Genomic DNA, 12,703 nt, shown 5'->3' on the forward strand with positions numbered 1-12,703 from the left:
GTCTAGGATAGATCCCAAATTACACCGTATTCCTATACAGTGCACTGTTTACAAGGTTTTAACCAGAGCCTCTGTAGTGAACTGGTAGGAATAGGGTATCAATTAGGCTCAGTGGACTCATTTACTCTCTCCTCTCCCTCCCTTCCATTCTTAGGACATCAGGTATTTATTTGTATCTAGTCAAACCCCACCAAGATCAGAAAACCATCTCAGGATGGAACTGGTCCACACGGAGATTATAAACCACGAAGATGAAGAAGAAATCCGTCTCAACAGACGAAGAAGTAAAGAAGAAGAAGAAACCTGCCACCAAGGTATTATTATAAACCAGAGTCTCTAGTCAGTGAACTGGTCGACCACCAAGGTATTTATTATTATAAACCAGAGTCTCTAGTCAGTGAACTGGTCGACCACCAAGGTATTATTATAAACCAGAGTCTCTAGTCAGTGAACTGGTCGACCACCAAGGTATTATTATAAACCAGAGTCTCTAGTCAGTGAACTGGTCGACCACCAAGGTATTTATTATAAACCAGTCTCTAGTCAGTGAACTGGTCGACCACCAAGGTATTTATTATAAACCAGTCTCTAGTCAGTGAACTGGTCGACCACCAAGGTATTAATATAAACCAGAGTCTCTAGTCAGTGAACTGGTCGACCACCAAGGTATTATTATAAACCAGAGTCTCTAGTCAGTGAACTGGTCGACCACCAAGGTATTTATTATAAACCAGAGTCTCTAGTCAGTGAACTGGTCGACCACCAAGGTATTAATATAAACCAGAGTCTCTAGTCAGTGAACTGGTCGACCACCAAGGTATTTATTATTATAAACCAGAGTCTCTAGTCAGTGAACTGGTCGACCACCAAGGTATTAATATAAACCAGAGTCTCTAGTCAGTGAACTGGTCGACCACCAAGGTATTTATTATTATAAACCAGAGTCTCTAGTCAGTGAACTGGTCGACCACCAAGGTATTAATATAAACCAGAGTCTCTAGTCAGTGAACTGGTCGACCACCAAGGTATTTATTATTATAAACCAGAGTCTCTAGTCAGTGAACTGGTCGACCACCAAGGTATTTATTATAAACCAGAGTCTCTAGTCAGATGATGATGGTGGTGAGGATGATGGTGATGATGGTGGTGAGGATGATGGTGGTGGTGAGGATGATGATGATGGTGGTGGTGAGGATGATGATGATGATGGTGAGGATGATGATGGTGATGATGGTGGTGGTGAGGATGATGATGGTGGTGGTGAGGATGGTGGTGATGGTGGTGAGGATGATGATGATGGTGGTGAGGATGATGATGATGATGATGGTGGTGGTGAGGATGATGATGATGATGGTGAGGATGATGATGATGATGATGGTGGTGGTGAGGATGATGATGATGATGGTGAGGATGATGGTGATGATGGTGGTGAGGATGATGATGGTGGTGGTGAGGATGATGATGATGATGGTGAGGATGATGATGGTGGTGGTGAGGATGATGATGATGATGATGGTGGTGGTGAGGATGATGATGATGATGGTGGTGAGATGATGGTGATGATGGTGGTGAGGATGATGATGGTGGTGGTGAGGATGATGATGATGATGGTGAGGATGATGGTGGTGGTGAGGATGATGGTGGTGATGGTGGTGAGGATGATGATGATGGTGGTGAGGATGATGATGATGATGGTGGTGGTGAGGATGATGGTGGTGAGGATGATGATGGTGAGGATGATGATGGTGGTGGTGAGGATGATGATGATGATGATAATGATGGTGGTGAGGATGATGATGATGGTGGTGAGGATGATGATGGTGGTGGTGAGGATGATGGTGATGATAATGATGGTGGTGAGGATGATGATGGTGGTGGTGAGGATGATGATGATGATGGTGAGGATGATGGTGATGATGGTGGTGAGGATGATGATGGTGGTGGTGAGGATGATGATGATAATGATGGTGGTGAGGATGATGATGATGGTGGTGAGGATGATAATGATGGTGGTGAGGATGATGGTGGTGAGGATGATGATGGTGAGGATGATGATGGTGGTGGTGAGGATGATGATAATGATGGTGGTGAGGATGATAATGGTGATGATGATAATGATAGTGGTGAGGATGATGATGGTGAGGATGGTGGTGAGGATGATAATGGTGATGATGATAATGATAGTGGTGAGGATGATGATGGTGATGATGATAATGATAGTGGTGAGGATGATGATGGTGAGGATGATGATGATGGTGAGGATGATGATGATAATGATAGTGGTGAGGATGATGATGGTGAGGATGGTGGTGAGGATGATAGTGGTGATGATGATAATGATAGTGGTGAGGATGATGATGGTGAGGATGATAATGGTGATGATGATAATGATAGTGGTGAGGATGATGATGGTGAGGATGATGATGATAATGATAGTGGTGACGATGATGATGGTGAGGATGATGATGATGGTGAGGATGATGATGATAATGATAGTGGTGAGGATGATGATGATGGTGATGATGTGTTCCAGATCACCAGCCCCAAGGTGGAGAAGAAGAAGAAGAAGAAGAAGGACAATGATAAAAAGAGAAAGAGGCGTGTTGTCATTGAGTCAGGTAATAATGATGACTGAACCTCTGGGCCATTTAATGGTCATTGAATCAGGTAATAATGATGACTGTGGGCCATTTAATGGTCATTGAGTCAGGTAATAATGATGACTGTGGGCCATTTAATGGTCATTGAGTCAGGTAATAATGATGGCTGAACCTCTGGGCCATTTAATGGTCATTGAATCAGGTAATAATGATGGTTGAACCTCTGTGGGCCATTTAATGGTAATTGAGTCAGGTAATAATGATGACTGAACCTCTGACAGGTAATAATGATGACTGCCCCTCTGGGCCATTTAATGGTTATTCAGTCAGGTAATAATGATGACTGTGGGCCATTTAATGGTCATTGAGTCAGGTAATAATGATGGCTGTCCCTCTGGGCCATTTAATGGTCATTGAGTCAGGTAATAATGATGGCTGTCCCTCTGGGCCATTTAATGGTAATTGAGTCAGGTAATAATGATGGCTGTCCCTCTGGGCCATTTAATGGTAATTGAGTCAGGTAATAATGATGACTGAACCTCTGACAGTGGAGGTATTACTGGCCCTGTGATTTTAGAATGGGCCATATAACGGTCGTTTCCAAATTAAATGTTTAACATTTTTACATCACCTTTATTTAACCAGGTAGGCTAGTTGAGAACAAGTTCTCATTTGCAAATGAGCCGACATATATTCATGATTTAGGCTGAAACGCGACCTAACACAAGGTCAGAGGGTCGGGGGTCAGAGAGGCGGGGGTCGGGGGTCATAGTGATTTGTCAGACTTTAATCGACCAGCGTTTCTACTCTTCCATATTCGTTGAACCTGTTTTGGTTGTAAACTGAAACGGACAGAGAGCACTAATGTCCAACGGCCTTCAGGGTCATCCTGCAGGGGGTTTCTGGGGGAAAACAGAACACCTTCTCTGGCTGTTATCATAGAATATGGGGGTCATCCTGCAGGGGGTTTCTGGGGGAAAACAGAACACCTTCTCTGGCTGTTATCATAGAATATGGGTTTCCTCCCCGAGTCTTAAGGAGGGTTTCCTCCCCGAGTCTTAAGGAGGGTTTCCTCCCGAGTCTTGAGGGTTTCCTCCCCGAGTCTTAAGGAGGGTTTCCTCCCCGAGTCTTAAGGAGGGTTTCCTCCCCGAGTCTTAAGGAGGGTTTCCTCCCCGAGTCTTAAGGAGGGTTTCCTCCCCTAGTCTTAAGGAGGGTTTCCTCCCCGAGTCTTAAGGAGGGTTTCCTCCCGAGGTTAAGGAGGGTTTCCTCCCGAGTCTTAAGGAGGGTTTCCTCCCGAGTCTTAAGGAGGGTTTCCTCCCGAGGTTAAGGAGGGTTTCCTCCCGAGTCTTAAGGAGGGTTTCCTCCCGAGTCTTAAGGAGGGTTTCCTCCCGAGGTTAAGGAGGGTTTCCTCCCCGAGTCTTAAGGAGGGTTTCCTCCCCGAGTCTTAAGGAGGGTTTCCTCCCCGAGTCTTAAGGAGGGTTTCCTCCCGAGTCTTGAGGGTTTCCTCCCCGAGTCTTAAGGAGGGTTTCCTCCCGAGTCTTAAGGAGGGTTTCCTCCCGAGTCTTAAGATCTTAACCAGCTGCTTGTGTCTGTGGTCTCATGTCTACAACACAAGGTAATGGTTACGTTAGTCACCTGGCTATTTTTGTTGTTGTCATCACCAAACATCCTCCCCTCTCTCTCTCGTTCTCTTTCTCTCTCCCTCCCTCCCCTCCCCTCCCTCCCTCCCTCCCTCCTGTAGACTCTGAGGAGGAGGTAGTGGAGCAGAAGCAGAAGGCCCAGAAACCAAACCCTCCTCTTCCTCCGGCTCCTCTTCCTCCTGCCAAGAAAGACCCGGTGCAGTACGTCTCTGAGACAGGTGAGACAGACGAGACTCCATAACGGAAGAATACCGGGACACAGACAGACTAGACTCCATAACGGGAGAATACCGGAACACAGACAGACTAGACTCCATAACGGGAGAATACCGGGACACAGACAGACTAGACTCCATAACGGGAGATACCGGGACACAGACAGACGAGACTCCATAACGGGAGATACCGGGACACAGACAGACGAGACTCCATAACGGGAGAATATGAATCATCCTGACAGACTCTAGTAACGTCTATCAGAATATGAATCATCCTGACAGACTCTAGTAACGTCTATCAGAATATGAATCATCCTGACAGACTCTAGTAACGTCTATCAGAATATGATTCATCCTGACAGACTCTAGTAACGTCTATCAGAATATGAATCATCCTGACAGACTCTAGTAACGTGTATCAGAATATGAATCATCCTGACAGACTCTAGTAACGTCTATCAGAATATGAATCATCCTGACAGACTCCATTTCTTTTCCCTCCTGTTTCTCTCTCTCTCTGTCTCTCTCTCTCTGCCTCTCTCTCTCTCTGCCTCTCTCTCTCTGCCTCTCTCTCTGTCTCTCTGCCTCTCTCTCTCTCTGCCTCTCTCTCTCTGCCTCTCTCTCTCTGCCTCTCTGTCTCTCTCTCTCTTCCTCTCTCTTCCTTACCCCCCCTCCTCTCTGTAGATTCAGACAGCGATAACTTCCTGTCTCTGAAGAAGGAAGTGACCAAACCAGGGAAGTCCCAGGCTAATGGAGTGACCAGACCAGGGAAGGCCCACACTGGGACCAAAGAGAGCCACAGGTCCCCCCCGAAACCCACCCTTGCTCCCGCCACAGGGAAAGGAGGGATGAAGAAGTCTCCTCCAGCCCCCGTCACCCCTAAATCAGCGCCCCCGCAGAGCAAACGCACCCCCACCTCTGTCCTGGACTACTTTGGCAGTGGGAGTGTCCAGCGCTCGGACAAGAAACTGGTGGCCAGTACCAAGAGGAAGACTGTGAGGAAAACTCTCTCTCTCTACTCTCCCTCCAGCCTTCTCAGGACCCAGGTCTAGTGTGTAGTCTGACTAGTCTGACTAGTTGTTGTTGATGAGACCCAGGTCTAGTGTGTAGTCTGACTAGTTGTTGTTGATGAGACCCAGGTCTAGTGTGTAGTCTGACTAGTTACTAGTTGTTGTTGATGAGACCCAGGTCTAGTGTGTAGTCTGACTAGTTGTTGATTAGACCCAGGTCTAGTGTGTAGTCTGACTAGTCTGACTAGTTGTTGTTGATGAGACCCAGGTCTAGTGTGTAGTCTGACTAGTCTGACTAGTTGTTGTTGATGAGACCCAGGTCTAGTGTGTAGTCTGACTAGTTGTTGTTGATGAGACCCAGGTCTAGTGTGTAGTCTGACTAGTCTGACTAGTTGTTGTTGATGAGACCCAGGTCTAGTGTGTAGTCTGACTAGTCTGACTAGTTGTTGTTGATGAGACCCAGGTCTAGTGTGTAGTCTGACTAGTTGTTGTTGATGAGACCCAGGTCTAGTGTGTAGTCTGACTAGTTGTTGTTGATGAGACCCAGGTCTAGTGTGTAGTCTGACTAGTTGTTGTTGATTAGACCCAGGTCTAGTGTGTAGTCTGACTAGTCTGACTAGTTGTTGTTGATGAGACCCAGGTCTAGTGTGTAGTCTGACTAGTTGTTGTTGATGAGACCCAGGTCTAGTGTGTAGTCTGACTAGTCTGACTAGTTGTTGTTGATGAGACCCAGGTCTAGTGTGTAGTCTGACTAGTTGACTAGTTGTTGTTGATTAGACCCAGGTCTAGTGTGTAGTCTGACTAGTCTGACTAGTTGTTGTTGATGAGACCCAGGTCTAGTGTGTAGTCTGACTAGTTGTTGTTGATGAGACCCAGGTCTAGTGTGTAGTCTGACTAGTCTGACTAGTTGTTGTTGATGAGACCCAGGTCTAGTGTGTAGTCTGACTAGTTGTTGTTGATGAGACCCAGGTCTAGTGTGTAGTCTGACTAGTTGTTGTTGATTAGACCCAGGTCTAGTGTGTAGTCTGACTAGTCTGACTAGTTGTTGTTGATGAGACCCAGGTCTAGTGTGTAGTCTGACTAGTCTGACTAGTTGTTGTTGATGAGACCCAGGTCTAGTGTGTAGTCTGACTAGTTGTTGTTGATTAGACCCAGGTCTAGTGTGTAGTCTGACTAGTCTGACTAGTTGTTGTTGATGAGACCCAGGTCTAGTGTGTAGTCTGACTAGTCTGACTAGTTGTTGTTGATTAGACCCAGGTCTAGTGTGTAGTCTGACTAGTTGACTAGTTGTTGTTGATGAGACCCAGGTCTAGTGTGTAGTCTGACTAGTTGTTGTTGATGAGACCCAGGTCTAGTGTGTAGTCTGACTAGTTGTTGTTGATGAGACCCAGGTCTAGTGTGTAGTCTGACTAGTTGTTGTTGATGAGACCCAGGTCTAGTGTGTAGTCTGACTAGTCTGACTAGTTGTTGTTGATGAGACCCAGGTCTAGTGTGTAGTCTGACTAGTTGTTGTTGATTAGACCCAGGTCTAGTGTGTAGTCTGACTAGTTGTTGATTAGACCCAGGTCTAGTGTGTAGTCTGACTAGTTGTTGTTGATGAGACCCAGGTCTAGTGTGTAGTCTGACTAGTCTGACTAGTTGTTGTTGATGAGACCCAGGTCTAGTGTGTAGTCTGACTAGTCTGACTAGTTGTTGTTGATGAGACCCAGGTCTAGTGTGTAGTCTGACTAGTCTGACTAGTTGTTGTTGATGAGACCCAGGTCTAGTGTGTAGTCTGACTAGTCTGACTAGTTGTTGTTGATGAGACCCAGGTCTAGTGTGTAGTCTGACTAGTCTGACTAGTTGTTGTTGATGAGACCCAGGTCTAGTGTGTAGTCTGACTAGTCTGACTAGTTGTTGTTGATGAGACCCAGGTCTAGTGTGTAGTCTGACTAGTCTGACTAGTTGTTGGTGATGAGACCCAGGTCTAGTGTGTAGTCTGACTAGTCTGACTAGTTGTTGTTGATGAGACCCAGGTCTAGTGTGTAGTCTGACTAGTCTGACTAGTTGTTGTTGATGAGACCCAGGTCTAGTGTGTAGTCTGACTAGTTGTTGTTGATTAGACCCAGTTCTAGTGTGTAGTCTGACTAGTCTGACTAGTTGTTGTTGTTGACGGCTGTGTGTTGTTCCTCCAGCTCTCTCAGGACCCTGATGAGTCGCTGACTGATGAGGTCATCGCCCAGCAGCTGCAGATAGATGAGGACATGGAGTTGGAGAGGCAGGTCCACGAGGACGAGGAGTTTGCCAAGACGCTGGCCATGTTGGACCAACAACCACACGCCAAAAAGGTGAAGAGTACACACACACACACACACACACACACACACACTACAAACTCTCTGTTTCTCTCTCTGAAAGATTCAACATGTCTTTATATATATTTATATATATATGTATGTGTGTGTGTGTGTGTGTATGTGGTTCCATCTCTGTGTGTGTGTGTGTGTGTCCAGGCTCGTAAATACTCTGGTGAGGATCAGGGGTCTGCCACGTCAGCCAACAAAAGCAGTGCTAACTCCTCCCACAGCAGCACTACCAGCCAATCACAGTCCAATGGGCGGGACCACAACCAGGACGTGATCGGTCCGTCCCCTAAAAAGGTCCCCCCTCTTGTTAAGACAAGTTCCAAACTGTCCATGATGAAGAAAAGGGAGGAGGAAGAGGAAGGAGGAGGCAAGACAAATCTGAGTATCAATGCGTCCGTCTCTCCCAAAAAGGAGCGCATCTCTCCCAAAAAGGAGTTCCTAACCCCTTCGAGCACAGACAGGAAGTCCAAGCTCAAAACAGGAAGTGTAACCATGGTGACCACACCCACGACTCTTAAAACCTCCCCCAAGAAAGAGGTGAAACTTTTTAAATCAACAGTTCAAAGAAAATAACCCAAAGCTCTGTGACTGTGACTGACTCTGTGACTGTGTGACTGTGTGACTGTGTGACTGACTCTGTGACTGTGTGACTGACTCTGTGACTGTGTGACTCTGTGACTGTGTGACTGACTCTGTGACTGTGTGACTCTGTGACTGTGTGACTCTGTGACTGTGTGACTGACTCTGTGACTGTGTGACTGACTCTGTGACTGTGTGACTCTGTGACTGTGTGACTGACTCTGTGACTGTGTGACTCTGTGACTGTGTGACTGACTGTGTGACTGACTCTGTGACTGACTGTGTGACTGTCTCTGTGACAGTGTGACTGTGTGACTGACTCTGTGACTGTGTGTGACAATGACTGTGTGTGACTGTGTGACAGTGACTGTGACGTGACTGTGAGTGACTGTGTGTGACTGACTGTGTGACTGACTCTGTGACTGTGTGACTGACTCTGTGACTGTGTGTGACAATGACTGTGTGTGACTGTGTGACAGTGACTGTGTGTGACTGTGACGTGACTGTGACTGACTGTGACTGTGTGTGACTCTGACTGTGTGTGGCACTGTGACTCTGTGACTGTGTGTGTGTGTGTGTAACCATGTGTGTGTGTGTGTGTGTGTAACCGTGTGTGTGTAACCATGTGTGTGTGTGTGTTTAACCGTGTGTGTGTGTGTGTGTGTGTGTAACCGTGTGTGTGTGTGTGTGTAACCGTGTGTGTGTGTAACCGTGTGTGTGTGTAACCGTGTGTGTGTGTGTGTTTAACCGTGTGTGTGTGTGTGTGTGTGTGTGTGTGTGTGTCCAGAGCACCAGTCCAGAGGAATCGGAGAAGAAGCGAGGGAATTCCTCAGCCTTCCGTAGTTTCCTGAACCGAGACGGACCCAGAGCCCTGGGATCTAAACCCATACCCACTGTAAGACAAACACACAGCCCTGGGGTCTAAACACATACCCACTGGGGTCTAAACACATACCCACTGTAAGACAAACACACAGCCCTGGGGTCTAAACACATACCCACTGGGGTCTAAACACATACCCGCTGGGGTCTAAACTCATACCCACTGGGATCTAAACCCATACCCACTGGGGTCTAAACACATACCCACTGGGGTCTAAACACATACCCACTGGGGTCTAAACACATACCCACTGGGGTCTAAACACATACCCACTGGGATCTAAACACATACCCACTGGGGTCTAAACACATACCCACTGGGGTCTAGACACATACCCACTGGGGTCTAGACACATACCCACTGGGGTCTAAACACATACCCACTGGGGTCTAAACACATACCCACTGGGGTCTAAACACATACCCACTGGGGTCTAAACACATACCCACTGGGGTCTAGACACATACCCACTGGGGTCTAGACACATACCCACTGGGGTCTAGACACATACCCACTGGGATCTAAACACATACCCACTGGGGTCTGAACACATACCCACTGGGATCTAAACACATACCCACTGGGATCTAAACACATACCCACTGGGGTCTAAACACATACCCACTGGGGTCTAAACACATACCCACTGGGGTCTAAACACATACCCCCTGGGGTCTAAACACATACCCACTGGGGTCTAAACACATACCCACTGGGGTCTAAACACATACCCACTGGGGTCTAAACACATACCCACTGGGGTCTAAACACATACCCACTGGGGTCTAAACACATACCCACTGGGATCTAAACACATACCCACTGTAAGACAAACACATACCCACTGGGGTCTAAACACATACCCACTGGGGTCTAAACCCATACCCACTGGGATCTAAACACATACCCACTGGGGTCTAAACACATACCCACTGGGATCTAAACACATACCCACTGTAAGACAAACACATACCCACTGGGGTCTAAACACATACCCACTGGTGTCTAAACACATACCCACTGGTGTCTAAACACATACCCACTGGTGTCTAAACACATACCCACTGGGGTCTAAACACATACCCACTGGGGTCTAAACACATACCCACTGTAAGACAAACACATACCCACTGGGGTCTAAACACATACCCACTGGGATCTAAACACATACCCACTGGGGTCTAAACCCATACCCACTGGGGTCTAAACCCATACCCACTGGGGTCTAAACCCATACCCACTGGGGTCTAAACACATACCCACTGGGGTCTAGACACATACCCACTGGGGTCTAAACACATACCCACTGGGGTCTAAACACATACCCACTGGGATCTAAACCCATACCCACTGGGATCTAAACCCATACCCACTGGGGTCTAGACACATACCCACTGGGGTCTAAACACATACCCACTGGGATCTAAACACATACCCACTGGGATCTAAACACATACCCACTGGGGTCTAAACACATACCCACTGGGGTCTAAACACATACCCACTGGGGTCTAAACCCATACCCACTGGGATCTAAACACATACCCACTGGGGTCTAAACACATACCCACTGGGGTCTAAACACATACCCACTGGGGTCTAAACCCATACCCACTGGGATCTAAACACATACCCACTGGGGTCTAAACACATACCCACTGGGGTCTAAACACATACCCACTGGGGTCTAAACCCATACCCACTGGGGTCTAAACACATACCCACTGGGGTCTAAACACATACCCACTGGGATCTAAACACACACCCACTGGGGTCTAAACACATACCCACTGGGGTCTAAACCCATACCCACTGGGGTCTAAACACATACCCACTGGGATCTAAACACATACCCACTGTAAGACAAACACATACCCACTGGGGTCTAAAGACATACCCACTGGGGTCTAAACACATACCCACTGGTGTCTAAACACATACCCACTGGTGTCTAAACACATACCCACTGGTGTCTAAACACATACCCACTGGGATCTAAACACATACCCACTGGGGTCTAAACCCATACCCACTGGGGTCTAAACCCATACCCACTGGGGTCTAAACCCATACCCACTGGGGTCTAAACACATACCCACTGGGGTCTAGACACATACCCACTGGGGTCTAAACACATACCCACTGGGGTCTAAACACATACCCACTGGGATCTAAACCCATACCCACTGGGATCTAAACCCATACCCACTGGGGTCTAGACACATACCCACTGGGGTCTAAACACATACCCACTGGGATCTAAACACATACCCACTGGGATCTAAACACATACCCACTGGGGTCTAAACACATACCCACTGGGGTCTAAACACATACCCACTGGGGTCTAAACCCATACCCACTGGGATCTAAACACATACCCACTGGGGTCTAAACACATACCCACTGGGGTCTAAACACATACCCACTGGGGTCTAAACACATACCCACTGGGATCTAAACACATACCCACTGGGGTCTAAACATACCCACTGGGGGTCTAAACACATACCCACTGGGGTCTAAACACATACCCACTGGGGTCTAAACACATACCCACTGGGGTCTAAACACATACCCACTGGGGTCTAAACACATACCCACTGGGATCTAAACACACACCCACTGGGAGTCTAAACACATACCCACTCTAAACACATACCCACTGGGGTCTAAACACATACCCACTGGGATCCCACTAAACACATACCCACTGGGATCTAAACACATACCCACTGTAAGACAAACCATACCCTGACAAACACATACCCACTGGGGTCTAAACACATACCCACTGGGGTCAAACACATACCCACTGGGGTCTAAACACATACCCACTGGGATCTAAACCCACTGGGGTCTAAACCATACCCACTGGGGTCTAAACACATACCCACTGGGGTCTAGACACATACCCACTGGGGTCTAAACACATACCCACTGGGGTCTAAACACATACCCACTGGGGTCAAACCCATACCCACTGGGATCTAAACACATACCCACTGGGGTCTAAACACATACCCACTGGGGTCTAAACACATACCCACTGGGGTCTAAACACATACCCACTGGGGTCTAAACACATACCCACTGGGGTCTAAACACATACCCACTGGGATCTAAACACATACCCACTGTAAGACAAACGCATACCCACTGGGGTCTAAATACATACCCACTGGGGTCTAAACACATACCCACTGGGGTCTAAACACATACCCACTGGGGTCTAAACACATACCCACTGGGGTCTAAACACATACCCACTGGGGTCTAAACACATACCCACTGGGGTCTAAACACATACCCACTGGGATCTAAACACATACCCACTGGGATCTAAACCCATACCCACTGGGGTCTAGACACATACCCACTGGGGTCTAAACACATACCCACTGGGGTCTAAACACACACCCACTGGG

At 47.5% G+C, this 12,703-nt stretch overlaps 1 protein-coding gene across 1 annotated transcript in view; it reads left to right on the top strand.

Moving 5' to 3' along the window:
- The first annotated feature begins 246 nt into the window (after positions 1–246).
- Positions 247–12,703, top strand: part of LOC135561953 (replication factor C subunit 1-like) — a 48,120-nt gene continuing 35,663 nt past the window's right edge. The window contains 7 exon segments of the mRNA XM_065004484.1: positions 247–314; positions 2,534–2,618; positions 4,342–4,458; positions 5,143–5,453; positions 7,643–7,795; positions 7,961–8,350; positions 9,180–9,287. Of these exon segments, the coding sequence (XP_064860556.1) occupies positions 252–314; positions 2,534–2,618; positions 4,342–4,458; positions 5,143–5,453; positions 7,643–7,795; positions 7,961–8,350; positions 9,180–9,287 (1,227 nt within the window). The 5' untranslated portion in view covers positions 247–251.

Source organism: Oncorhynchus nerka, linkage group LG18 (genome assembly GCF_034236695.1).
Source record: "Oncorhynchus nerka isolate Pitt River linkage group LG18, Oner_Uvic_2.0, whole genome shotgun sequence".
NCBI lineage: Eukaryota > Metazoa > Chordata > Actinopteri > Salmoniformes > Salmonidae > Oncorhynchus > Oncorhynchus nerka.